The sequence below is a fragment of the Lepisosteus oculatus genome, chromosome 23 (assembly GCF_040954835.1).
Source record: "Lepisosteus oculatus isolate fLepOcu1 chromosome 23, fLepOcu1.hap2, whole genome shotgun sequence".
NCBI classification, from domain to species: Eukaryota; Metazoa; Chordata; class Actinopteri; order Semionotiformes; family Lepisosteidae; genus Lepisosteus; species Lepisosteus oculatus.
The window spans coordinates 14,131,840-14,159,431 of NC_090718.1; the positions used below are offsets into that span (position 1 = coordinate 14,131,840).

Consider the following 27,592-nt stretch of genomic DNA (forward strand, 5'->3'; position numbering starts at 1 on the left):
TTCAGGCCCTTTGGATTCAAACAGCTGAGCACAAATGCTTGCTTGCATTGACACGGGTGTCTGCCTGTATTAGAGAACATACAGCTCAGCTCAGTTAGTTTGGACTCGCTAAACTCCCAGTGCCAGGACAGGACTGAGAAACATCCTGAAATAGTACTGGAATCATGAGATTACTAGTAAGAGCACCTGGATAGGCCACCAGACTGTAGGACACCCATCACTCTGTAGTCCTTCCTGCTCCTGTGTGCCTGGCAGTGCCATACAAAACAACCAACCAGAAATTAAGTTGACTTTTCAGTCAGCAAATCACAATTCATGTACCAGCTCAGAGCCACGCAAGTTATTATGTTTCAGAAAACATTGACATTGTTGCCTTTCCGAATTGCCATTTATAACTTGCAGTGAGGCTTTAAAGAATCACAGCAGCACAAAGTGAAGGTGGCAAAAACCGTAACAAATGGCCGACAAGGGTTTGAGATGGCATATTTTAGGAAGGACAGAAAAATAAAAGCAACGCAATGGAAGAATTTCCAATCCTGCCATCTCCTGGCAGTGCAGGAGGGGGGTAGCGGTGTGAAGAGAGAGGCTGACCCACTGTGCTCGCCAGAGGCTTTGCAGTGCGCACACACAGACTCGCAAACTCGCAGGCCCCGTCATACACAAGTCCTGTGTGTGCAGGGCTTTCTTGGCAGAGCTCAAGGCTTGCGATCACAGCTCCGAGCAGTTCTCCGGGACGTGCCCAGAGTGGACAAATCATGCTAATTGTCTGGGAGAGAAACCCAGCGCTAAACCCAAGATGAAGGCAGAAAGTGGGGCTTCCTCAGGAGTTTTGGCTGCTTCTGCAGTTTTGCGGATCCTGTGCTTTCTTGCCTTTTCGCAGTCCGGTAAGGAAATCCTCTGAAACTTTCTTCTTTTGCTTGGTTTGTTTTTTCCTGAGACTGTGGGAATTGTCAAGTCAGGGAATGTTTTCCCTGGTACAGCATTCAGGGGTGGGAGGAAAAGAGAGGGCACGCACATTTCTCTGGGTATGTAGGTGATTAGACGCAGCCAAATCTTAACTTTTTCTTTGGGGTGTGAGGCGTCTTGAGGTTTTCTTATAGCCTTCAAATAAAATCTAATAAAATGTAAAATATGAATTGACAAGGGGTTCCAAGAAATCGAAGAAATGCAATAATTTAAGGATAGGTTGGGTTTTTTTTAGAGAAAGCATCCTTTTGGGTTTTTTGAGGTAGTCGCTGAATTAGAAAGGTTTTGCACAGGATAGATGACGCAATATGTGAACCGTGGGAAGGTTTTTCATCGCTGATCACTGTTTTATTTGCTTAGAGGTTCTTTTTTTCTGGGCTTTTCTTGTGGCAAAGTAACACTTGCGGCCTGACAGGCTCTTTTGGAACTAGGAGAGTTTTTCATTCTTTGAGGGAGCCCTGTTGGAACAAAACATTGAAATGCGCCGTATTCATTTTTTAAAAAGACGTTATCGGCACCACCGGGGGTGTGAAATTCAGCACATCCCAACACACGATCTGCTACCCACGAATTCACGACACATCGAGACGGGAGCGGCCAACGTTTTTTTTTTTTACTGTTAGAAAACACACAGGCGTCAAAACAGAGAGAATATTGCCCTAAATTCTCTATTCCCTGCGTCCTAAACCAGTGTTAGTGAGGGAATCTCAGCCTTACGTATTCAAAATAAGTGTGGATTTTAAACAGGTGGAAGGCCAAAACAGTTTACTTCAGCGGCTTACTGAAGAACAAGTTAAGTGATCCGAGCTAAATCCATGTGGCAAAGTGAATGAAAATATTTCTTTAATTATTTTCTTGTAACTTAAAACATATATATTTATAATTATATGATATTAAGCCTCTGCTGCTAATTTGTCCTGTAGCTCAACATCTGTTTTTCATGTGATTAATTTTTTTTTAACGCAGAGGGCTTTATCAAAGGGCCTGTTCATGCCAGCATGTCCCCCAGCTTCAAAGACGAATTTGCAGTTTCCACAAGGATTTTGGCTTCAAATTAAGTTTAGTTTTTTTTAATTAACACCTCAGGCCCAGACGCGGCAATACCCTTCTCATGAATAAAACTACTATTGGTGTTTTGAAATAATAATATCCATTAAATAATCATTTTGGAAAGCTCTTAAGAAGCAGCTCCATTGCAACAGTGGCCAGAACAAATGTTTAAGAAAGGTATCAAACAGTGACAGTAATGACAGACATTGATGTAGGCTCCCTTGTTGATACACTATGTAATTTGATCAGAACACACTGTTGGCTCATGAATTTCATCTTGCTTCATGTTATTAGAAAAGAAAATCAGGCACTGTATTTAATGTGTGAGTAACTTATTTTGTTAAAATACAGGGAAAATTAGATAACAGGCTTTTCTCTGTCGGTCAGAGGCCTTATTGTATTCACAGCCCTACTGCCTGTAGGATGACAGCACTTTAGCCAGGATTACATTCCTGTCAGGCTGCTTTTGCCTTTAGAGGAATAAACTTGATTCTTTTAACCTACTGTGCTTCTGCAAGTCATGCCCTGAAGGGCCTGGTCTTGTAGTTCCTCTCCTCGGTACCACAATGGCCTTTTTGTAGCAGGGAGCCCAGACCTCAGCAGGTTTAATATGAGCATGAGTGTTGCTAACTCTCAGTACATGTGTTCCACAGACGCTCCCTGTTTCACGTCCATCAGATTTGAAAGCTCTGGAGAAAATAGAATTCGACAGCTGGCTATCAAGCAGTACAATCCCCTGGTAGCCTCTGTTGTAACAATGAGAAAAACAATTTCCTGTGAAACTGTGAAGCTTCTTTGATTAAATGAGGCGATTATTTTATGTAAGGCCCCCCGAATATAGCTGTAAAACTCATAAACTGTTCTTAATCTTAGCTGGGAAGTCCTGGGGATGTAGGAGCTTGTCCAGATTGCCCACACGGGGTTGGAGTGGGGTGCAGGCCGTTATGAACATGCACAAAAAGTGCAATTAAAAACCAAATGGTTCAGTACAAGCACACTGTAGAATATGCACCTGAACGTGGTTTTACAAAGTGCAACACTGGTTTGGCGTGGAGGTTAGCCCAGCTTGTTCTCGGGTTTTGGGTTTGATTCCAGACTGGGGCACTTTCTCTGTGGAGTTTGCATGTTCTGTGTCATTGTCGACTTATCCGAGTGATGTGCTGCCCAAATACGTTTGTCCCAGAAATACAACTTGCACCCTAGTTGCTTACCAGGAATTAGCAGCTTCCTGATAAAAGATGGATGGTTTTCTAGGCAGCATGGTGATATGGTAGTTAGTAATGCTGGCTACCAGCTCCAGGTCCTTGGATTTGATTCCGGGGGGAGAATGAATGTTTCAGCCAGGCAGAACACCACTTACCCCTGTTATCATTCTGCCTCTGAAGACATGCTATCCATGTTAATTAGGTATGCTAACTGAGTGGGGCCCCCTTCTCCTCAACCTGTAGATGCCACTCAGATAAAATGGAATTCAGACAGAAAAAAAGGACACTATCTCCTCCAACTGACACTTCATAAAAGTCCCATACAATGTAAAGACACCCTGTGGTGCATGTCTCAGCCGCCCAGTAGAGCAGACATCAAAGGATTCATCCTCCTGTCTGGATTAGGAGTAGGTCTGCTGCAATGTCAACCCCAGGTGAGCTGGAACAAGGAGAACATGAATATGGTTTTATCTGCTGGTGTGACTCTCCTGCTACATTTGTTCTTCCTTCCCTGTTTACTCTGCAGGGGATGAGTAATTCTGGGGTTTAGATAAGATCACTTTATTGGTCATATACATTTCCTTGCCTTAGGAATTTGTCTTTTTGCATACCCCAACTTGCTCTCCATGAGACACACACACAGGGAGAGAAGAGAAGCGAAGTTCAAAGTGAATGGTCAGCCATTTACAGTATATGGCACCCCAGGAGCAGATGGGGTTAAGGGTCTTGCTCATGGGCCCAACAGAGTTAATAAGCTGCTATGGGAAGGTTGTGGCTTCGAACCTCGTGTGACACACTGCAGTTGTACCCATGAGCGAGATAGTCCACCCACATGGCTCCAGTAAAAATACTCAGCTGTAGAAACGGGTGAAAATGTAGGCCACTTTGCATAAAAGCTTCAGCCCAGTACAACTTGCACAATAAAGTTCCCTTTCATTTGTAAGCTGTTCGGGATCTGATGCCCGCCTGGTGGTCATTTTCTGCACCCGCGGCTCACGGTTCTTCTGGTGATTATATACAGTAAGGTGCTGTCATTCTGCCCAACCTGAGATGGGGTGAGTGAGACCGCCTTCCAGCAGGCTCCTCTCCCTCCCGGGTGCCGGGCATGTGCACGTCCGCACTGCCCGGGTGCCAGGCAGGAGCACCCAGCTGTGGGCACACTCCTCCACGCCCTCAACGGTCTCAGCAGCCAGGCACAGGCAGTGACAGGAGTCTTCCTGCTGGGGGGGAGGCTTGGTCAGCAAAGGCCCAGCTTCAGTCTCTGTCCAGAGGCCCTAGCGACGGCAGCCACTTTCTCAGGTGGACCTCGAGGCAGCCGTGAAGAAAGGAGGGTGGGGCAGGGAGAGACAGGAACTGGGGGGGGGTGGTGGTGTTCACCGCTACGCACGGCCCAGGCCCAGAGGCTGGAAATGTAGCATTCTGTTGTGTCATTGTCTTGCGCTGCGATTAGCAAAATCGCTGGGCTCCTGCATCTCGGGCTTTCCAATGGCCAACATTGTCTTTCTCTGAGGGGCCTTTTCTCGGGCTGCCAGAGAGGAAATCAGTCCAACAATCCCGGCCTTTGTTCCCGCAGCCTGGCAACCCCGTCGCACTCTGCAAACTGTTGCCGCGGCGCTGTAGCGATGCCCGCTGTGCCACACAAACTCGCTGCCATCAAACCAGCCCTGCCATACACGCGAGGGTGCCAGTGGCCCACTCCACGACTGGAGACAAGGGCCGGCGGCCAATCAGGAGTGTTGGAATGTGGAGAGTGTCTCTTCTAGGACACTAATCTGCTTTTCCTGCTTATTCCCTTAAAAAAAGTACACTTCACCGCCTCATTGATTGTGTGAGAGTCCCGGGGACGCGAGCAGTGCAGGCCCTGAGTGATTCAGTCAAGATCAGGAGAATCTGCAGACCCTCGTGTGACACTACCCCCCTTGGGCACTGTGCAGCATATTCCTGCAAGCCCTGAATGACTAATGTTTGCTTTATGCTGGACACCCCAGTAGTTGTTGTTATTGCTTGCTGATTTTCTGATCTTCTGACCTGCGCAGATAATCTAAAGTAGGGGTCCCCAACCTTTTTTATCAGCTGAACCCCTTCAACCCAAATTATTTGCCTCAAGTACCCCCTTGAGGTTTTAACTAAATCAAACCTTTCCATAAATGTGGATAAATGCTTAAGTAATCCACTTAACGCGCTTCTTTTCGCTTTGTAAAATATTAATATTACGACTTTTGTTTTTCTTATTCTTATAACTACAATGTTATTCATTAATAGAGCTATTTAATTTGACATTGACGTTTTGTGACATTTGACACATTGACGTGTCAAACGTGACAAACAACCGGTTGGGAACCCCTGATCTAAAGGAACGGGATCTCCTCAGTCTGGAGAAGGAGGGGACTTGACCCAAGCCTAGAATATCTTAACAAGGTGAACCCAACGCATTTACTTTACGCTCTGCAGCAAAATGAGAAAGGGGGAGCACCACTGATAAAAACTCTGATAGAACTCTGATAATAAACACATTGGTAAAAGTCAAAGACTGGCTAGCAGCGCACCTAACAATAATCTGTCCTGATCAGCACGTGCGTGCTCCGTAGGTATCTGTGGGACTGTACCTCAGGGTGTGCAAATGACATTGCAGTGCACCGTGCCGTGGTGAGTCCCAGTGTCTAGGACTCATTTCACCTGTCTGTGTGGAGCTTGCATGGGAGTTTCCTCTCGTTAACTGTTCCATTCCATCTAGGCGTGCAAGGCAGGTCTGGCTTCATCTATCTAATCTAAATGCAAACCTGCTTAAATGATTAAATTAAATTTGGTTACTCTCTACTGATTTTCGGGCTTTGCTGCTCCAGAACTCATGCTTTTGTAAAGCATTGCAAGTTTTTAATTCTACTAACTGTAGTGAGAGAAAGGGATCAGATGGATGTTGATTTTGGGATCAAAAGGGGAAGAGCACTCAAAATGGGATTAGAGCACGTGTCATACTCAGGGCCTGCCCTGGTTTTTTGGGGGGCTCTAGACAAGACCATGGAAAGGGGTCCCCTCAGATCACGATTTGCACACACACTACTTATTATTAGCTCCCATCACAACCTTATTTTATTATGTAGAACAAAAAAATAAAATTCTATACCAAGAAAAGTTTTATTAATCAGAATAACACATAACAAGAATACAAGGCACCCATTTTACAAATCGGTAAAACGATAACATATTTTAACATTGAAAGCAATAAAAGGGAGCATTAATAACAACAAATCAGGATAAACAGGATCTTTGTTACTTCTAAATTTGAGCAAATCAGAACATAAAAAGTACCGCACAGAAACTTTGCAGAAAGGAATTGCAGAAATATAAAATTAAGTAAGGAAAAAAAGCAAGTGCACTCAGTAACCAGGGATGTGTGATCAGTAAGGCTGAGCAGATGGGAATTTTGGGGAAAAACTTTCTCGAAATCAATTTGCCTGCATTTTCGGTAAATTCGAATTCCCTCTGAGCTCTGAAAAGCTGCTCTCCGCTCCTGCCGCTGGACTGGGAGAGTGCCTGCAATCCGAAGGGCTACAGGATGGGTTCACACCACCCCCGTTTGTGCTGTACGTTCGCTTTCACGATTCTGCCTGGCCGGGCAGCGCCGATTTTCAGCCAGTTGTGGGAAATGTGTATGGTGTATTATAGTGTATTATTACAATGACTACATTAGGCTTACAGTGCTTCTGGTTGGAGATCGTTTATCATTCTCTTGTTTTCTGCACGACAGACACATTATGTGCTCGATTATGATAGGTCCTGTTTTGGACTGGGCTTCCATTAGGAAGATCAAGAGCAGCAACAGAAAGAGCCACTATATGGCATTTTTATTTTAATATATATCGTGTTGCACGTTGAGGGGACCCCTGGTGGCCTCGGGGCCCTGGGCCGGCCCTGGTGGTTCTGGAGCTTGAGAAGTTGCAGGGGTGGCCTGACGGGCTCGTCTCTGCTCTCCGGACCGGCCCAGGTGCAGTGAAGGGGGTGAACATCACGAGCCAGGGCTCTCTGATCCGGGGCACGTTGGGCGGCGTGGCTCTGCTCTCGGTGCGCTACACCAGCACCAGCTCCGACCAGCCCGTCATCAAGTGGCAGCTGAAGAGGGACAAGCCAGTGACGGTAGTGCAGTCCATCGGCACCGAGATCATCGGGAACCTGCGGTCCGAGTACCGGGACCGCATCCACGTCTTCGAGAACGGCACCCTGCTGCTGCACAACCTGCAGCTCTCGGACGAGGGCACCTACGAGGTGGAGGTCTCCATCACCGACGACACCTTCACAGGGGAGCACCACATCAACCTCACGGTGGACGGTAAGACACTTGGCACAGGCTCAGCGGGCACTGCTGGGGGTTCTGAGATCTGAGAAAGTGTTTCTGAATTCATTCCCACCTTCTCCTTCTTTTCCTTCTCCCTCAACCTCTCCTTCTCCCTCTCCCTCTACCATGTAGATCTTGCCGTGTTCTTTTTCACTGTGCTTTTACAATGGAATAGCACTACTGGAAACTACTACAAATAACCAGCACATTTTTCACAGAAACTTCAAACTCCAGGGCCTAAATACCTGATGTCCCTCTGGATCTGAGATTGCGTGCCCTTTCACATTCTACAGCCCAGTTCCAGATGATTTATAGGCCTAAAAGGATGCACATCTCTCTGGGCCACTGTAAAATGGCACCACGCAATCAGCCGCCCGAACCGAGTGACAGCCAGTCTCCAGCTACAAGCTCTGTGGCTCTTGCACAAGGCCGCAGGAGAGGCCAGGGCTCCAGGTCGGGTGCTTTCAGATGCCTAGCCTGGCTTCTGTTGGCCTTTTGCAGAAGCTTATGAAACACATGTACTTTTATTTTTAGAAATCATCCGAGGTTCCCAATGAATGGAAGTATGAAAAGGGGAAAGAAAGAGATTACTCATACATCGGGAAGGCTTTTTTAAGGCTCCTGGAAACATCTACTGGAAATCTAACTTTTGTCCTGAAATTTGACTGACTTTCTCTTTTGCTCATCTTCAATTAGTAGTCTCATGTTAGCCATCTCTCTTGCACTTTCCTGCTTCACTGTCTAGAGTGCAGAAGGCCAATATAGTCATTGACTGTTATAGCAAACCCCTCACACAGTGAATCTGAACTCATTCCACCAGGATATTGATTTAGACTACCTGGATTTAGGTGTAATAGAACATAGTAATAGTTATCCTTTATTTCCACAGATGCTAACCTGCTTAATTTCGACTAGTGATTGTATACTGATGCAAAAAAGAAACGCAACACCTCCTCCTCCACACTCTGGCCCTCCTATCTGCGTGGAACAGGCTGAAGAGTGACTCATCTGTGAAGAGGACCTGATGCCACCGCTGACGAGTCCATCGCAGCCTCTGTCTGGCCCAAGCCAGTTGGGTGTGACGACTAGGAGGTGTGAGCAGAGGGCCTCTGACAGGTCGCCTTGCTCTAAGGCCAGCAGCATGGAGCCTCACTGTCCTGTCACTGATGTGGGCATTGTGTCTGCTGGCAGTTTCAGCAGCAGTACGGGTGGCAGATCTGAACGATCTCTCAGATGGACCAGTCTGATGTGTCAGTCCTGCTCTGGTGTGGTCACTCGAGGGCGACCGGAACTTGGACGGCCATCTGTCCTGCCGGTCTGCTGAAACCTTCTCTGCAGTCGGGACACAGTGGAGCGTCTTAGTCCATAGTGTCACATGACAGGCCTGCCTGCAGCATACCAGTGGCCCTCTCCCTTGCTTCTGGTGACATTCAAGGCATTATGAAATGCACAGAAAACTGACTAAGTGCGGCCTTTTTCTTGCAGTGACCTAATTTGAATTAAGGCCTTTATAAAGGTGACCTGATCAGGCATTGTTCCACCTGGACCTCGTTGGGTAAAAGTGCACCTAACGAGCTTTCGTGTGATTGGCAAGTTGCAATGCCTCACTGCACAAGCTGTATTGCTGGTCAGAGGGCTTAAAACAAATTGACAACTTTTTATGAAAGTACATAAGCTCTAACTATAGTTTTCTCATTCCAGAAGATGTTGCATTTCTTTTTTCCATCAGTATATATTTTACCTTATTTTTTCATCCCGCGTGCATCTGATGTATCCATCCATCTCACACACACCGATGACCTACTTTCAGTTTTTTTCTAAATTGTAAAAATTACTTAAGCTGCCAGCCTGTCTCATCCTATGCATGCATGTCTCTTGTTTGTTCATGTTGTGTTTAGTGTGTTGTGTTTTGTGTTATTTCTTGTACCTGCCTGCAATGCACACTTCCCATCTGAGACAATACAGGAAGGAAGTAAGGCCAGCAGCCAGGCCAATAAAAGAAGGAAGTGAGCAACTGAAATTTGTGCACTGCCCTTATGCAGTTTGAGAAGCTAAGTGTATCCCTATGGGTCCGTCTGCAGACCAGCAGATGGGTTTGAAGATCTGAAAGCTTCATAACGATTGTGGCAATCTGTCGTGCGCACTGGTGTTCAGGGTGATGTTCAAAAGTGCAGAATTTCACAAGTGCAATAGTAACTAAAGACTAGCCTAGTCTAGGCACAGACAACAGATCACACAGAGCACAGGCAATACAGATAAGCAGGAGAAGTCCAAAAATAATTTGATTTTGTGTTTTCTTCTTAGTTTGGGTAAAGATTTGGGTCTTCTGCCCAGTTAGAATTAGCGGAGTGCGTTGTGCACCACGGCGCGAAGGTCTGAACCGCCTGTCGTCTGTGCCCGCAGTCCCCGTCTCCAAACCCTCCATCCACATGGTGGCGTCGACGGTCCTGGAGCTCAGCGAGCTCTTCACACTCAACTGCTCGCACGAGAACGGCACCAAGGTCGTCTACAGCTGGCAGAAGGGCGGAAAGCCCCTGGCCAACGACTCGCGCCTGCAGCTGTCGCCCGACCAGAAGGTCCTGACCATCGCCCGCGTGCTGATGTCGGACGATGACGTCTACAGCTGCACGGTGGAGAACCCCATCAGCAGCATGAAGAGCCTGCCCGTCAAGCTGACCGTCTACAGTGAGTAGGGACACTTGCTATAGGTATACATAGAGAGCTTGGTGCACTGGAGCTACTGTGGGGGTGATCATGGCACATGGCAGGAAGCTGCAGAGGATCTGTACTACAGAGCAGGGCATCCCAAACCTAGCACTTCGTGGACCTAACAATAAGCTCCATTTGAACTCTTCCATTGTTTTCAGTTCCTCAACACGGTCTCCTTCTAACTAACACGTTTCTTAAGCAGCTTAAAATCTCCAGCCTTTGGGCCGAATAAAAACAAACAACTTGCATACAGTAGGTTGCAGCCAAGCAGCTTGTCAGCTCAGTGGAGGACTCATTGAAGTCAAGAGCTCGGCTGCACTGAAAGGATTGGGAACCCCTGCTGTAGATACCCTGCAGTTTTACACGGGTGCCGCAGTTCTTTCTGCAAATTACTACAGCAAACAAATGTGAGCAGAATATTCTTAAATGTCCCGTGATCCCGTGATGAACTACACTGTAAAAAAAATGCTGGTACCAAGCACTCTACAGAGGAACCCTGTCCCAGGTTATGTACGTGTCCTGACAATGACAGCTCTTCTGTGTAATTCTGCAGGGGAGGCACACCACCACTTTAAGTAAAAAACCAAGGTGAACCCTGTGAAACCAGATGAACCTTGTGGTAAGATTGTATTATCACAGGATGAATACTTCTGGGATGTGTCAACAGTCCACTGTTGGAGCATTTACAAAACACCACAGAGTAGTTGCCCTGGGATTGCTAAGGCAACAATCCTCCTAAACTGTCCCGTAATTCCATTTGTTGTAACATGTTGTATTCTGTATAAACACACAATGTTTTCAGAAGGGTACAACATTATTGCCTCTATTTGGAGATTGAATAGGGTTGAGTGATTTTAAAAGTGTGTAACAGTAGCAGCCTACAAGAGAATTCACAGACTTGTGCAAGATTCACTAAATTAGCCTGTTGCTACATCCAAGTTACTTTGGGAAGCAGACCAAAACACCTGCTTAAGAAGGCTCAGGCCTGGCTGCATTTTATTTGCTTACTATCACCAGGGTGAGAGAAACCTGTCTATTCTAGATTGGCTTCTGATTTCACGGTGAGTGAAAGTGGCTGAAATCAGGGCTGACATCTAGGCAGCGATTCCCGCTCTGAGATAACAGGCAGAGAAGGGAAATGCGTGTATCTGTAAGATAAAAGCCACTGAGAGCTAATCCGGACTGAGGGTCTCAGAAGCCACCAGGAGCCTGTGAGCCCCCTGAGTGGACCCCTCTAGGCAAGAGAGAAAGGCTTTCGGCTGTGTTGCTTTGAAGGGAGAAGTGGACGCCTTAGAAGTGACGCCCTCTTTCACTCCTTTGCGCACTGCACTGCACTTCCTGAACCAGGGAGACAAGGGCTGCATTATACCCCAGCCAACAGGCTACAATAGCAGTGACACCTCGTGACTTCAGGCCACTTCTATCAGCCTGCAGGACTGAAATCCACTGCACAATGAAGAAGCTATCAATTCCCATCCAGCACACGGGGCTCGGAGAGGGCTTCTGGTAGGCTGACTCCACTGTGCAATAAAACTGCTTTGGGGAATGGAGGAGGAAGCAATTCAGCAAACAATCTGTGGAATACTAAAAAGAGCTGCTCCGGCCACAAAGGATTTCATGTCTTTATTTATTTTCTTCCTCCATGGCACTCTACCAAAGCTGAAAGAATCTAGGCTTGGGTGCGGATGGGCCTCTTTCCTGCTCCATTCACCTTCAGAACACAAACATTTAGTACCAGCAAGGCATAAGGCTCCATAGCTGTTATATAAGGAAGCTCTGAGCCTTCCATTCTTTAAACTTAATTGGTGCCTCATCTTAATTATGCTGTATTTTTAGCTAAGGACAGGACTAATTGCTCATGTGCAGCTAGCCTTTTATTTGTCCAAGGACATGAACTCAAGCCCCTGGAATTCCCCCTTTTCCAGCTCACAGAACGGTTGAATGCTATTTAGCTCACGGAAATGTGGTTCCAACTAAATACACGACATCACAGATCAATCCAAATTCTGCACGAAAGCAGCGGCTCTTGTGAAACAAAATCAGGCTGTGATTTTACATCTGTCACTTTATCTCGCGTGGCGCCCACCTGTGCTGAGCACGATCTGAGAGCTCTGTGCATCGCCGCTGTATGCTCGCAGTGCACGGCAGATGTACAAAATGCAAATGAGTCAACGAGCTGTAAAAATCGGAACGAGCACCAATTCAAATGGGCTGGGCCTAAAACACCATAGTGATGGCCAAGGTTGATACGCAGCTCAGAGGTTTATGAAGAGCTGCAAGTCAACCACCAGACTGAAGCCGAGGGGATGCAGCTCCTCCACAGGCTGCGCTGATGCTGCGGGGTGCCGTGTGATGATGGCCTGCTGTGTGTGAACTCTGCTGGGTGCCATTGTGTCCTCTTGCGCTGTCAGACAGGGGCCTGACAGCACGCCGCTTCGCAGAGTCTCGATGCCCCACGCACACATTGTTCCCCAGTGAATTTTATTTTTATGTCGTTTGTTCGGTGCTACTACGACGCATTTCCCGGAGCCCCAGCGTTTTAGAAAAGAAAGAAGGCAGGTGTAATCTGGTTCCATTAAAAAAAACCCGCCATTGACGGCGTAGTCTGGTGTGAGTGGAGCACCCTGGGAGTCTCCGGTGGCAGTGCAGCCCGGCCTGACCGCCCCCTGTTTCCCCGCAGGACGCAGCTCGCTCTATATCATCCTCTCCACCGGGGGCATTTTCCTCCTCATCACCCTGGTAACCGTGTGCGCCTGTTGGAAGCCATCCAAAAAGTAAGGCCTGCTCTTGTCTCGCTCTTGTTTACTCTCACATTTGCAGTTTGAGGTTCTATGCCAGTGAGGGACAGTGGACAGTTGGCATTCACCTACTGCTCATTTCTCCCACCAAGGAGGAGGGAAATTGTTCCTCTACAGATCACTGGGGAATGCTTTCAGTGATTTCCTGTAGAGTGTTTTTAATTGCTACAGGGTTTTATCGTGTTTGCATCTTACATCTAATTTGCCTATCCACCGTGGTCCTGCTTGATCCTGCCCTGGTTTCAGAGCACTCAGCTGCACTTACTGCTCTCTTACGTGATGCAGCCCTATACATTTTTCATGGAGCTGTGCTCAATTAGGAGCAAACCTATTAGGGCCAGCTTCCACCGTAAGAAAATAAATCCTCCAACGAATGGAAACAATGTGAAATTTAATTGGTTGGAAACCTGGGTCCGTAAAGACAATTACACTAGTAATTCATAATTCCCCTAAATCACTGACTGACTGTATGAGCACCATTCCCTCATATCCTGAAAATCAGGCCCCACTTTCCCAAAAAATAAAGCCAAATTTGTCACCAATGTTACAAATAAAATGCATGTATTAGGTTAGAATTATTTGGCACTGTTTATATACCAGTGTAAAATTGTGTTATTACTCTACATTAATGAAAATACATTTTTACATTACAGTTATTTCACAATACATTTATTAACTGGTGTTTCATATGATGACAGCACTTCTGAATCGTGCCAGGAGGCGGGTGTTCTGACATCTTTTGGGCCTTTCTTTTGTGGCGTTCCAGGGACAAGCAGCAGACGGACAAGCAGGGATCCTCTGAGTTTATGGAACAGAATGATGCCAAACACGATGGTAAGCAATTCTGAGGGACAGCACACAGCCCAGAGAGCCTCACTCACTTCATTACAGGCTTGAAATCTCACAAGACCCAGCCACCCTGAGACAAGGGGGCACCGCTCAACAGCCTGGGAGCTCAAGCATCTTCACTGCGCTCTCTGGCAAGGGGAATAATGGACAATAGGGGTTGTGGGAGGCAGAGCTTTGCACAGAGAGGTGTGGGAGTATGGAGCAAGACACACACTCAAATTAATGAGCTACTAACAACTGTTAGTAGTTGCCCAATCAACTGATTGGGCTGGATGAATCCAATGGCCTCCTTTGTTTCATAGCCTTTCTGATGTTCTTCAAAATATCTTTTAAAACAACTTCTGTTTCAGGGTTTTTTCAGGTAGATGACAGCTTATTGCCTCCCAGAAGAGCCATAAACCTCACATGCTGTGGTATTTGGTTAACAGCAAGTGTGAAAAACTCTATTAAATTTAACAAAGTTAAAATTGATTTTTTAGTATCAGTTGATTTTCTTTTGATTGCTTTTTACTTCTTCGGTGTCTGTTAGCAGCTACTGTACACAAGCGAAAGCAGGCCTCGGTGATTATATTGTAGTCTCACACCTGTGCGTGTTATTTCTTTAACACGTTTCGACGAAAGCGAAATTTTCAGATCAGTGAGCGATGTCCTTTCTCCTCTTCTTGTGCGAGTAGGCGCCCACAGAATAAAAATCATCAATAAGAAACCAAGTGCTCTTGCCCACACTGTAAGGAGGTCATCCTCTGTTGCTGGTGCTGCGATAACGGGGTTATATTGTGGATGACTAGAGCAACACTGATGCTGGTGGGAGAGAACTTGGAAGACAGAAAGACTTTGACTCTGCCTTTTCATTTCTCCAGCGGACTCTGTCCCGAAACCTGAACATGAGCGCAAGAATCCAGTGGCCTTGTACATCCTGAAAGAAAGGGTGAGGGTTTCATTTTTTGCTTCAAAAAAAGGATTTCTCTTAACTTTGCGAAAAGAAACCAGAAGTCAAAAGATTAGATATACAGACATACGTATTGCATTTATTGTCTAAGCAAAGTGATATTTTTCTAGCCTGACCAACACACCTGAACACGTTTTCACTTTTCCCTTTGGAGTTGCAAAAACGAGCCCCTCCACCCCCAAGCCTCAGAGCCATGGTGTGTAAAACTCTTTCACCTCTCCTGAAAACGAAAGGTGAGATAGCAGTGCTGCAGCAGTGGATGACACCCTAATCCTGCTGTTTGGTGCTTACAGAGACCAGACCCCCCCAGGAAGTGCATTGACATGCCAGTGCCTCAGGTAGGGTTTGTAAAACAGTGTGGGGTCCATCAGTCTTCTAATCGCATCCTTACTGCTGATCCATGTTCATTGTGTTGTGCCTTTCATCCCAGCTCAGCCTGCTCAAATGTTGGCAGCAATCAGGTTTGGCTGAATCTTGTCTGCAGCTGCATGCCCACCACTGGCAATAATGAATAGTCCTCACACATATATAGTGCTTTTCTGGACACTCCACTCAAGGTGCTTTACAGGTAATGGGGACCCCTCCTCCGCCAATGTGTAGTCCCACCTGGGTGATGCGACACTGTGCTCACCACACACCAGCTATCAGAGAGGAGAAGAACAGAGTGATGAAACCAGTTTGGTCAGGACATTGAAACAGGACCTCGGTTTTACGTCGAATCCGAGGGACGGTGCCTTTTTACAGCATAGTGTTCCCTTCACTATACTGGGGCATTAGGACCCACACAGACCGCAGGGTGAGCCCTCCCTACTGGCCCCACTAACACCACTTCCAGCAGCAGCCTTAGCTTTCCCAGGAGTCTCCCATCCAGGTACTGACCCGGCTCACACCTGCTGAGCTTCAGTGGGCTGTGAGTCACAGGGTGATATTTCTGAAGGCGCAGGGTGGCTCAACAACATGGTGATGTTGCTGAGCCCTTCTTGTCTGATAAAGTCAGGAAAATTCAACAGAGCAAATCAACACTCAGCAGGCAACACAGAACAGCTCAGACCTCGGGCTCGAGCGAGACAAACCTGGCCAGCATTCGAAGGCTTGTGTAGAGCGTTTCACAGCACGTCGTGACTGGCGACTTACTGTCATACAGTAGACTAGCGTGACATTGCTTGAGACATTTGCATGTGCATTTACATGTCCTGAACCCTCTTGATTCAGCACAGAGATAACAGCCAAATCTCTTGTCATTAGTGAAATGATATATTTTAAATATATTGTTGTTTTTCAACGCATTACATCTGCATGTTTGAAGAGACGCATGCTGTGCATCTTGGTTTTAAAAGGGATGTACTGTATAGCTGCATCAATGCCTTTAAATTATGTAATGACATGATAGGTGATAGGAAATTACTCTTGATAGCTTGAGAGCTGAAAATAAATCCTGTAGCTGATTAAATAAGCCCATTATCGCAATATTTAAATTTGCTATAACATAGTCGTCATTTGCTAAGCAGTAGAAACCCTTGTATCTGATACACCTGTCCTTGGAAGTACAGTATAACCAGTCCATCTAAGTCGGATTTCTCACATGACAGTGACCAGAGGTGTCTGTTTCATTGCAGGACTCGCCAGACACCGAGGACGAGTCCCCTCCCAGTTCCCGCATCCCGTCGGAGTCCGGCAGCCCCCCCAGCTACTCCTGCACCCCCCCCCCCTCGTCCCGCTCCCCAGACCCGCCCGCGCGCACGGCCCGCCGGTACCCCCGCTCGCCCGTGCGCACGCCCCCCCACGCCCGCAGCTCGGGCCGTGGGGTGCGCTCCCCCGCCGGGGGGGTGCAGGTGATGCACGAGCAGGAGGAGGCCACCCCCCCGCCAGAGAGCCACACTTAGAGCCGGCCTCCGACCTCCGACCTCCAACCTCTGACCTGCCACCCACCTCGTGCCGTTTCGCTGGCTCGGAAGAAAGACATTCTTGTTTTTTATGAATCTGTATGTGTGTGTGTATACTGTATATATTTTTTTCGGTTTGGCGTTTTGTGTACCAGGTCAGGAAGGCCGCTACACAGTCAGATTCTACTGCTCACATTCCCCCTACAATTACTGAGTCCTCCTGGCCTCCCAGCTTTGCTCTGGATTCTGGATTCTGGACTGGGCTCTTTAGAGAATCGGGCTCTTGCTCCCAAGTACTGTCCCTTCCTGCCCTTCATCAGAAGGACCATGTGGGTCTGATCTCTGGTCATTCATTCAAGCTCCTTGGACTGTCCCATTGCATCAGTATCCAACTCCTCCTGTCCAGCCTACCTGTAGATGTACAGTAGAGTTAAAGTTCCAGATATTGTTTTCTTTCTCCAGCGTTAGTCTGGACCTAACATTTCTCCCCCCAAGGATTGTAATTGCCTGGATCTATGAGACTGTAGATCTTTACAGAACGTGAAGAACTGTAAGGATTCATGTAAGCATTTAAGCAGTTTAGCAGGGTGGGGACTGAACAGCTGATTCATTTTCCTTCGCCATGATATGTACTATAGGTTTTGTCGATTTGCTGTTTTGGTTTGACAAAACAAAAGACAAAAATCTTTAGAGAGGCCACTTTCTGCAATGCATCTCATCAAAAACTTTCCTTTAACTGTCTTATTCGGAATATACAGGAAAAGCACATGTATCTTTACCCAGGGCTAAGAGATATTTTCATTTTAAAAAAGGCTTTGTCTCCACTGGCTTTTCAGTTTACCGATAGCATGTGGCTTCCTTGATAGAAATGACTTTTTTTCGTGCATGCGTCTTTCAAGTGAGTAAATAGAATCTGCGATTTCTGCAATTTCCCTCACAGGATCAATATCTATCTAAAAACAGGCCTTTCCCCATTTTTCTGTCCCTTTACGTTGATTTAAAGGCTGAGACAAACTGCTGATGTCCTTGATGACAGAGCTGACTAAGATCAAGGATATTAATTTAGAGTATATGTAATACATGCTACATGCATATTGAAACCTTATATATTAAATATATTAATATATCAGTATATATTAAAAAGATATAGTGCTGTGAATGTGACATCACTCCGAGAGAGAATATAGGTGTACGAATCCATAGTGGCAGATTATATTGCAAACTGTGAACAGAAAAGACAGAGTGAGTCTGAGCTCTCTTTCATTACAGTCTGGCCCATCTCCTCAGGGCGTTGTACATCAAAACAAATGAAACCACAGAGGCTTAAAATGAAGACTTGGATTCTATTTAGGCCTGGCCTAATCTGATCAGAACAATGCTGCCTCTCAGAGAGTTCCAAACACTGCTTATTTTTCTTTGTGTGTTGTATTTGATTTGATGTTAATGCAAAATAAGACATATGTCAGTTACAGTTCCACTGTAATCTGGATTTGTAAAGCATCATGAACTGCCTTTCCAGAACTGAACAAGAACTGCCCTGTAACTTGGATATCTGGGTACATGAGCTGGATGCACATTATTGTCTGTTTCACCTAAACTGTACACTAAGACGGCTGACATTTTAAAATGCATTCATCCACTATTCCGTTTTGAATCTCCCCACATCCCTCTATTTCTAAACAAAACTGTGAAAATACCGGTATACAGTGTTGGGTTATAGCAATATTGAAATTGGTGTCAGAAAACATAGCTTAGCTGCTATACATCTCTAATTTTTTTAACAACACATTAAACAGTACTTCCTGGTCTGCTTAGATAAAAGGTGTAAAACTGAGCTGAAACAGATTATAGTCAGCATGCTCATGAGCTAGAAAATGCTTTCTGTTTCTTTCAATCGTGACTGGGGAGTAATCATATTTTATCTTTGATAATACCAATAAGATGATCATTTGAGCACACTGTTGCTTTTCCTCTTGGACAGGAAGAACCAATTTACACTAATTGGTTAATGAGTTTTTAAAGAGTGTCTTACATTGGCATTTTAATAGAATGTATTACCACATAATTTCAGTTCCATTTTTCCAATTAAAAAGGTTTTGATTGAAATGGAAACCATTTAAAGAGTAATATAAAGAAATACTATTTTAGTTGTCTATATTGTTGTGAACATATATACCACAAGGAAACCCTATGAAACTTTTTGAAGTCATATCCTTTATACTTATAATGTATGTATATATTTATATATAAATTTACATTGTATGCATTTTCATTTAATCAAACTAACCTACTCCTCTGTAGCCAGAATATAATTTGGGAATGAAATGTAATTAGCTAATTTCTATGGGTTTTTAATCTAGATGTTGTTTAAAGAACAAAGAAATCATTGTGGAAACAAAAAAGCCTTGATTTTTCGAAAAGCAAAATAAAGGCCAATATTATTTCACTCTCCACATGCATTTATGCCGACTTTCTGATCGAACTCTTTTGCTGCATTTGGATTGTCTGGTGTCTGGGGCTCACTAAGACTCATGAAGCACTTCTCCCCTGTGGTGTTAGAGCATGCTCAGGCTCAAGTTCCCTGATCTACAGGATCTGCATGCTAATCTCTCATTTTTCTCTGTGTGGTATCCCACTGCATCTAATGCTCGTTTGTCTGCACTTACACCTGAAATGAGTATTATATTACCAGCTGGGCGTAGTTTTTTCAACAGACCTTTGGCAAAGCATGTTGTGTGGGCACCCAGTTCCCTTGCATCAGTTATAAAGTAGCATCACAAATTAACCTTAGTCTTGCTTTGCCAGTGTTTTGTATTTTCCCATTCTAAACAGGTCCCTCATTTATTCACCCTTGTTGATTTATTGATGTGGACTAGCTGGGCGCTGTCCTTGACACCCTTATCAAGGCAGCTCATTGGTGAATTTGCAGTTGCCCTGGGGAAGATCATGCTGATATTACTGCCCTTGAATTCTATGAATTGTGCTACAAAGGTCCTCCTTCATCGGAGTGAGAAGGATGGAAACAGTTAGCCAGTAAGGTTTTGTTTCACTGCACAGCCAGTCCTGAATTAGGTTAGCTAATACCCATGTTCTCAAGAGCTATGTCATAAAAATACTTTGCATACAAGCTTTTCAGCCAATTCCAACAATGAACTTACCTGTCAATCTCTTAGTCAATAGATGACTTTTTCCTAACCTGCAGGAGGAGTCTGGTCTCCTGTATAGCCACTTATAGACTGAGTGTTATAGACACTCACTTCCAATCACAGACACCTGGGAAGCATAGGAAGAGCAATCAGTATTATCTCCCTGCAGGTAGGACAATTATGTGTCTGTGCAAGTGTTAATGTGTAGTAGCTGTCTGTCTATACTTGAGTCTGTGTCTATAGAAAATAAAAGAAATTTTAGTGCTCTACAATAAAGAAAGAAATTACTGTTTTTTAATATTGTTAATATTGTTTTTTTGTGATTTGGATCTGGTAATCTTGCGAACATTTGTTAGTAAAAGTTACAAATGGGAGGAGGTCTCATGCTTGTAAAACAGTATTTATGTCTATGACTTGTTTAGTTTTTAGCTCCTGGGTAGGTTATTTCACTCTTTAATAAGTACCGCTTCTCCGATCTGTTTATGAACAGCACTTTCCAAGAAACACCTTTTCCAAGAGACCAATGAGAGCTTTGTCTGTTATCTGGATTTTAAACAGTTATTACAGCTGCCTTTTTTCTAGTTCCACCCAGAGAGAATTTTGACCTTTTCCAAAATGAAGATACTGGTGCCTTTGTTGAGTGAGTACAATTCACCTTTTCTATCCTGGCGATCATCAAAACCCCTACATGGGATTTGTGCTCATGAGAAATTGCTTTGCCCTCTATAATAAGCACTTGGTGCTGCAGGAGGTACATCTGCACCCCTGAAAGTTTCCTATTGTAGACTGCTGGAACTCAAATAATAATATTCCCATTATTTCAGTATAATGAAGTACAGATCTGCCACTTTCAATACGACAAAATTGTTGTGCTGAAGTGCAGTTATGTTAAATAGTTTATAAAGAATGGATGGTAAAATTGTTATACTGTAAAATCTGTATATGTAAGAACTGACAGCAGCGTTGATGCATTGATTAAAGTGCAGATTATTGCTGAAAATTAACAGATTTGCTTGCCTGTATTTTCCGATGAGACAATACCAATAACATGTAAAATACATGTTTCCGTCAACCAAGAGGGGATTTTCTTTGACTGGTTATGCACCAGCTGCAGTGAATTTCCAGTGCTCTGTCCCGAAAGGAAACTGTCTTAATGACTGTGTTAATTTCTTAATTTACAATCTACTTTGCATTCCTCAGCAATGGACATATACAAGTGTAGATATTCTGGGATAAGAAATATGATGCTCATACGTATAGAAGCAGATGGACAATATCAATGTGACCATTTTTTGTTTTAATTAAACATGGTGGCATAGTGGGTAGCATTACAGCTATGGGTTCCTGTGTCTCCTTCTTTGTGGAGTCTGCATGTTCTCCCTGTCTCCTCCCACAGTCCAAATACATTGCAGGGCTAGGCTTTGGCTCACTGCAACATCTTAGGATGAAGAGGGTGCTGAAAACGGGAGGATGAATATGAACGATTGATTCAAGGGAGTTCTGTTGACTTTGGCTCCACCTGCTGGAAAGTTTAGATTTTTTCCACTTTTTAAAGCTTTGGAAAATACTGAAGCTTACTTAATAAAGTGATGTTGTTGTTGTTATTATTATTATTAAATCAGTGGTTCCCAATCCTGGTCCAGGTGACTCACACCAGGTTGGCATTCCAGCCCACCTTCATTAGATAGCTGAAGCCTTACTTGATCTTAGAAGTTGCTGCAATTGAATATTTGCATGTTGTTTCAAGTCACAAGTTTGGGATTTTATTTCACTTACATAATACAATAATTAAAGCTACACCTTGTTTAAGAGGTGGGAGTTAACAGTTCAATCTTATTATGATCAAGTCAATGAATTGTGGCACCGAGGGCTCGGCTGGAACATAAAACAACAGGTGTTTGGATCACGAGGACGAGGATTGGGAATCAGTGGCTTAAACCTTATAGCTACCTTGCTTTTCCATACTTCTTTGTGGGACCTTGTTATTATTTTGGTTTATCGCACTATGCTATAGTGCCGTGTTAGAAGGGCTGATCACCGGGGATGCTGCCGAAACCACAAAGCCTTTTGAACAAGACTGCAAAGCATGGTCAGTCACCCATGGGGCTTGACGCCAAGTTAGCTGGCTGTGAAGAAATTGTGCTTCAAGGCTGGGAGATGGAGAGGCCCTGCTTTGTTTTAAGTCGTTTGTTTGTCCTCCCTGTGTTTTAAGAGGCTGTACTGCCTTACATGAGGAGTTTTGCATGAGAAAATCCAAGGGGACTGGTAATTCATTCCAACTGGATTGTTTCCGGCCCCATCAGGACTCTCCTTCTCTCCCTGTGGGATCATTCTCCTGCTATTTTCAAGACAGGAAGAAAATGATTACTACGTCTCCTTAGGTGTGGAGTTTGCATGTTCTCCCTGTTTCCTCCCACAGTCCGAATACATACTTGAGTGTTACATACTCATATTCTCTCTAGGAAGAAAATAAAGCAGAGCTAAAGGAGAAACCCTCTCTTTCACAGTGCTGCCCATCATTCTTTCTTCATTTGTATAAAGAGGCAACATCTTTCAGCTGAGCAAAGAGGGTCCAGTTAAAGGGGCTTCTGGACCTCTTGCTGGAGTTAATTGTAGGGGGGATGCTATGGAGACATACAGTAATACCCATAAACAAATAATGACTCCTGACGAATAGCTAATGACATCGCTTCAAGTGAAATGGCTTTTCTTTAAGAAACCAACTTGACAGAGCAGAAAAAGAATGTAGCTGGGAGCACTTCATACATGTAGGAATACGAGCTAGGGAGTTTTTTGTGTGTGTAGTATGTTGCCTGTAGAGAGGAAGGAGACTGCTTGCTGTAAAATTTAGGAACCTGAGACAGCTCATAACGAGGGGGTCATGTCCAGCAATAATCTACATCTGCTGGACTGGGAATACATGTTGCTCCCTGAGAAATTTAACTGCGTCCTTCCCAGATGACTAGAGCACGAATCCTTCCTCTGCTCTCCTTCAGCATCCTCCCTGAGGATTCATCTCATTCTCTCTCTCTGTCTTCCCCAGCATCCCTGTTTTCCTATGTTTTGAAGCTGGGATTTCTTACCCCGGAAATGGAGGCGATCAGTAAGTATAACATCTCATTTCAGCAGCTGCTTTTTATCCTTGGCTGGTGGTGGAGAACTGGGGCCTTACTGGAAAGGCACAGGACACAGGGCTGGACTGCACCCCAGATGGGACGTCAGTGTGTCACAGGACACAGGGCTGGACTGCACCCCAGATGGGACGTCAGTGTGTCACAGGACATGCACACATGCAGGGGACAATCTAGAGGTGCCAGTTAACCTAGCCAATATGTTGTTAGACTGTTAGAGGAAACCATGCAGCCACAGTAGAACGTGCAAACTCCACACAGAAGGTGCCCCCAGTCTCAAACCCAGGTCCCAAAAACTGTGAAACAGCAGTGCTAATCCATTACCCTATCATGACTACCTGTAACATAGTAGTTCAGGTGGGTAGCTGCGTCAGCATGCGTAGGCTGCAAAGGTACAAGTACTAGGTTTATTAATAGGTTTGGAATAAACCTATTACCTGTAACATATCCACACATCTTTTCAGATCGCTTCTCTTTTTATAACAAAGTAGCACAAAATGAGGTTTCACCAACACTAAGATCGATTTTCGCTTAGATCACCACTAGAGTGATTTTTTGCTGCTGGTGCTGGTGGATGTTTTCCCCTCTCATCCAGAAGGTTTAAACGGGGGAGTGAAGATATTTTTACTATACATATACTTCTCCCCAGCCTTGAGTTTCCTCTCCTGATCTGATCTTTATTTTTCCCTTGCAGGTCTGCACAACTGGACAGGGTTTCTGCCCATAGCGCCTGGGATCACAGAGAATCCTGAGCCAAGCAAATCAGAACCAGACAGTGAGTAGCATAGCCCCCCAGTCCTGTCAGTGTCCCTCAGAAGTGATGCCTTCTACAACCACTGGAAGAGCAAATATCGGCTCTCTGCTTCTTGTCACAGTCTCGCCATTTAACACTGACAGGTGGTTTATCACATCAAACATTCACAAAAGAAACCAAAACACGCAGCTTTCTTGTGCTTTGCGGAGAAAGTTGAGGGTATCCTGTCATTCAGTTCTCCTTGAGAAGTCACTGCCCTTACTCCAGCTTTCTCACAGTACATTTGTAGACAGGAGTGTTGAGGGTGCTGGACTCATGACTGAAAGGTGAGACCCTGCTGTTTACCACTGAGCGCAGTACTACACCCACAGTGTTCCAGTAAAATACACAGCTGGAGCAAATGTAAGTCATTTTGAAAAAGTGTCAATCAAATAAATTAGTATGTTATGAAACAGTACACTGGTATTTATAGACACACATTGCTGGACTCATTACAAATGTAGCTACTGCCAAATAAGAAGGATTTGCATTTACATGTTTTTTCCACAGACTCCCTAGTGCTTTACCTGACATTTGATGTCACCACAAATTGTACCACTGAGCCAAACACCCACAACATTGTTAAAGCCATTGTGCAAGAGGTAAGTGATAAGAAAACATAACCATTTTCTAAAAGGTGCACCATACTAATTCGAGGACATTATGATTCGTATTTGATTTGGATGAGAAATTACGTACAGTAAGCATCGCAGTCCAGACAACAACTGCAAAAATCTATAAACCCGTATACTGTATTCAGCTGTAAATCTTACACAACACTGAAACGCTCCACAGCAAGCGCTAATTTGGTTATTACAGTGATTGACTCACAAATGTGCATTCTCTTTCAACACAGATAAAGAACATCTTGAAGGCAGTCCTGAAGACAGAAGACTTTCAGCTGGAATACTTTGAAAGCGGAAAAGAGAATCCAGACACTAAAGCCGTAAAATGGTCAACCCTTTAAAATAAAACGTTGTTTGTTCTTATAGGCATTTTGCTTAACATTAGCTTATTACAAGAAAATAATAGATTCCAACGCTCAGTGACAAATAATAACTTCTCTGCTACCTGTAACAATACTGTGAGCAGCTTTGACAGCTTTGGGATATTTCAAATGTCTCACCAGTCTCTTCTTTAAAATGAAAGGCAAAGACAGGGTCTCTGCCTGATTGAGCCTATAACAAAACAGAATCCTGTAGGACCAAAAACAATATTTTTATAAAGCATATGTTCCAATTGCAAGCCATTTGCTTCAGAATTTCAAGTTTAAAATGCGGTAAATTAATTCCCTGTCCAAACTGACTTAAAACATACACACATATTAAGACATACACACTATGGGTGAGTACTTGTTCACATGAAAAACAACTTGCCTGACCTGTCGCAAACATAGCTTTAGAAGTCCAGGTCCTTAATAACTGCACTGCAGTACCCCTGTAGCTAAAGCAGCAGCTCTGCAATTTGAAAGGTTGCCTGAAAACAAAACGGCAATGCTTTTAAACAGGGACTCTATATGAACTTGCAGGTCTTCCTCCTGAATACTGTAGCGCCCTCGCCCGGTGGTGAACAGGAAGTGCACCTAGGCGCTGAGGGTAAGTGTTCTCTGAAGCTTAGTGCCCTATAAATCAGTGTGCAGTGTCTGTTAAAGAGTGACCACCCTAAACCTGTGTACGTGTTCTGTTGGTTCACAATGTGTGTGTAAATCCTGTGGCTGGTGCTCTTGTAAAGGAGAATAAAAGCTGGTGCTTGTGTGCCTTCTTCATCTCTGCTTGTCCTTTGTCCTGCACGAACCCGTAAGCGTTATATTGGTGTCAGAAGCGGGCAGGATGGACACCCCATGGCAGATGCTAGTGGACTCTGTCAAGCACAGGCTGACCCTAAAGGAGACCAGACCCAGTGGCAGCGAACACCCGGAGCCTGAGCAACTTCTGGGTGCGTCGGACGGTGCTGGCCTGCATCCGCCATGCTGGCCTGAGGTTTAACCCCAGCAAGTGGGAGCTCCTGCAGTGGGGGGTGACCTTCCTGGGGCACGCTGGGGCACCGTGAGGGGTGGCTACAGACCCAGGTAAGGTCGCTGCAGTGAGGGGCTGGCCGACACCCCGCACCGTCGCAGAGCTGCGCAGCTTTCTGGGGTTGGCCTCGTATAACCAGAGGTTCGTCCCGGACTTCGCCAGCATCGCCAACCCTGCTTCTCCGCCTCACTCAAAAGGGCCGCCGTTTTGGCTGTGAGACGGCCTTCTGCTGGCTACGTGAAGCTGTGGTGGGGTGCCCCGACCCACGGTTACCGTATATTCCAGATACCGACGCAAGTGACTCGGGGGTGGCCGCGATGTTGGCGCAGGAGGGGCCAGAGGGCCTGTCTTCCAGCCCAGGGACTTACTGTAGTTTGGGTGTACAGCCCTAAGCTGGCGCTGTCGTGGGAGGGGCCCGCTGTGGTCCACGGGGTGGTGGGACAGGTCTGCTGCCAGGGCCGGTTGCGAAACCGGGGGAGAGTGGTGGTCCTACACCGAGACCGCCTGGCACCCTACTGGGTCCGGGAGGACGAGCCCCGCAGGGAGACTCCAGAGGGGCAGCCGGGGCCGGAGCCGGCCGACAACGGGGTGACCGCGGATCGCCAGCTACCACCGCGGCGGTCCCTCGCGCAGGGCTCCACAGCCATTAGCTGACTTTGAGTACAGCCTGAGGGGAGTGTTCGACGTCTGCGGGACGCCAGGCACTTCAGGTGGGGGCAGTGAAGCGGGAGGAAGTGCACCTAGGCGCCGAGGGAACAGCAAAGCAGGCTGGGAGTTGTAGCTGGGGGGGAGTCCGAAGGTCTATAAGATGACCAGCAGCTGACCTTGCTCATGTAAATAGAACTGTGTTCGTTTAAGTGTTCTCTGAAGCTTAGTGCAACACAAGTGTGTAGTGTCTGTTAAAGAGTTACCACCCTAAAACTGTGTACGTGTTCCGTCGATTCCCTGATGTGTGTGAAAATCCTGTGGTTGGTGCTCTTGTAAAGGAGGATAAAAGCTGGTGCTTGTGTGCCTACTTTGTCTCCGCTTGCCCTTTCTCCTGCACGAACCCGAGAGCGTTACAATACTACAATATTTAAGGAGGGTGAAAAAGATGTTTTGCATTTTCCCGACAGATTATTTTTCGTGCGTGTTGCTCTGATTAAAATGTACGCTTGAACACAGTTTTAATTTATATTACATTTAACACATTTCATTTAAAAATTATTTGCAATGTTTTCGTCCAGTAAATGGCTTTTCTTAGTGCCGCTGACCTTATGTTTGATACTGTAAATCGGTTTTCTGGATAATCCACTTGGAAAATAACATAGTATCATAAAGCAAGCGCTTTGCTTATGTCACATGTATGCTTAATTCACTGGCATTGGTTTAAACATAAGACAACGACTCTCCTTTCCAGTGATTTTAAACCGCGACATTATTTTTTGTACGTTCTTCTGATCAATAAAGCCCTGACCTCAACGTGGCTGTTCAGTTATTTCAGTCATTTAAACAAAATTATTTTTCTTTTGTTATATTTTTGGACAAAAAATGCTTAATCATCTTACGACTATCAATTTCATATTCGAGTTATCTATACGTAACAACACAAAACTATTAAAGTAGTTCTCCGGAACTAAGTTCAATCAACAAGCGTTTCTTTCGAGAAGAGCTCAAGGACGCAATGTAGGCGTGGTTTTTAGACGCTTGATTTTGATTGGCACAAATGAAAACGTATGGACAGGCAGGATGGCTGAGCTGTAACCAATGGGGCGTTAGGAGGTGG

The 27,592-nt window shown here is 45.3% G+C and overlaps 1 protein-coding gene across 2 annotated transcripts; it reads left to right on the forward strand.

The window, feature by feature from the left end:
* The first annotated feature begins 422 nt into the window (after window positions 1–422).
* On the forward strand, window positions 423–19,193 carry LOC102685485 (hepatic and glial cell adhesion molecule). 2 transcript variants are annotated; one of them, XM_015337566.2, is made up of 8 exons: window positions 423–884; window positions 7,207–7,548; window positions 9,958–10,239; window positions 12,944–13,037; window positions 13,828–13,895; window positions 14,771–14,838; window positions 15,153–15,197; window positions 16,476–19,193. In XM_015337566.2, exons 1-8 carry the CDS (start codon window positions 797–799, stop codon window positions 16,740–16,742), a joined length of 1,254 nt encoding a protein of 417 aa, XP_015193052.2. In that variant the 5' UTR covers window positions 423–796; the 3' UTR covers window positions 16,743–19,193. The 2 variants fall into 2 exon arrangements, with proteins under 2 accessions (XP_015193052.2, XP_015193053.2); XM_015337567.2 differs by lacking the exon at window positions 15,153–15,197 and having other exon boundaries at window positions 424–884.
* Window positions 19,194–27,592: the final 8,399 nt, after the last annotated feature.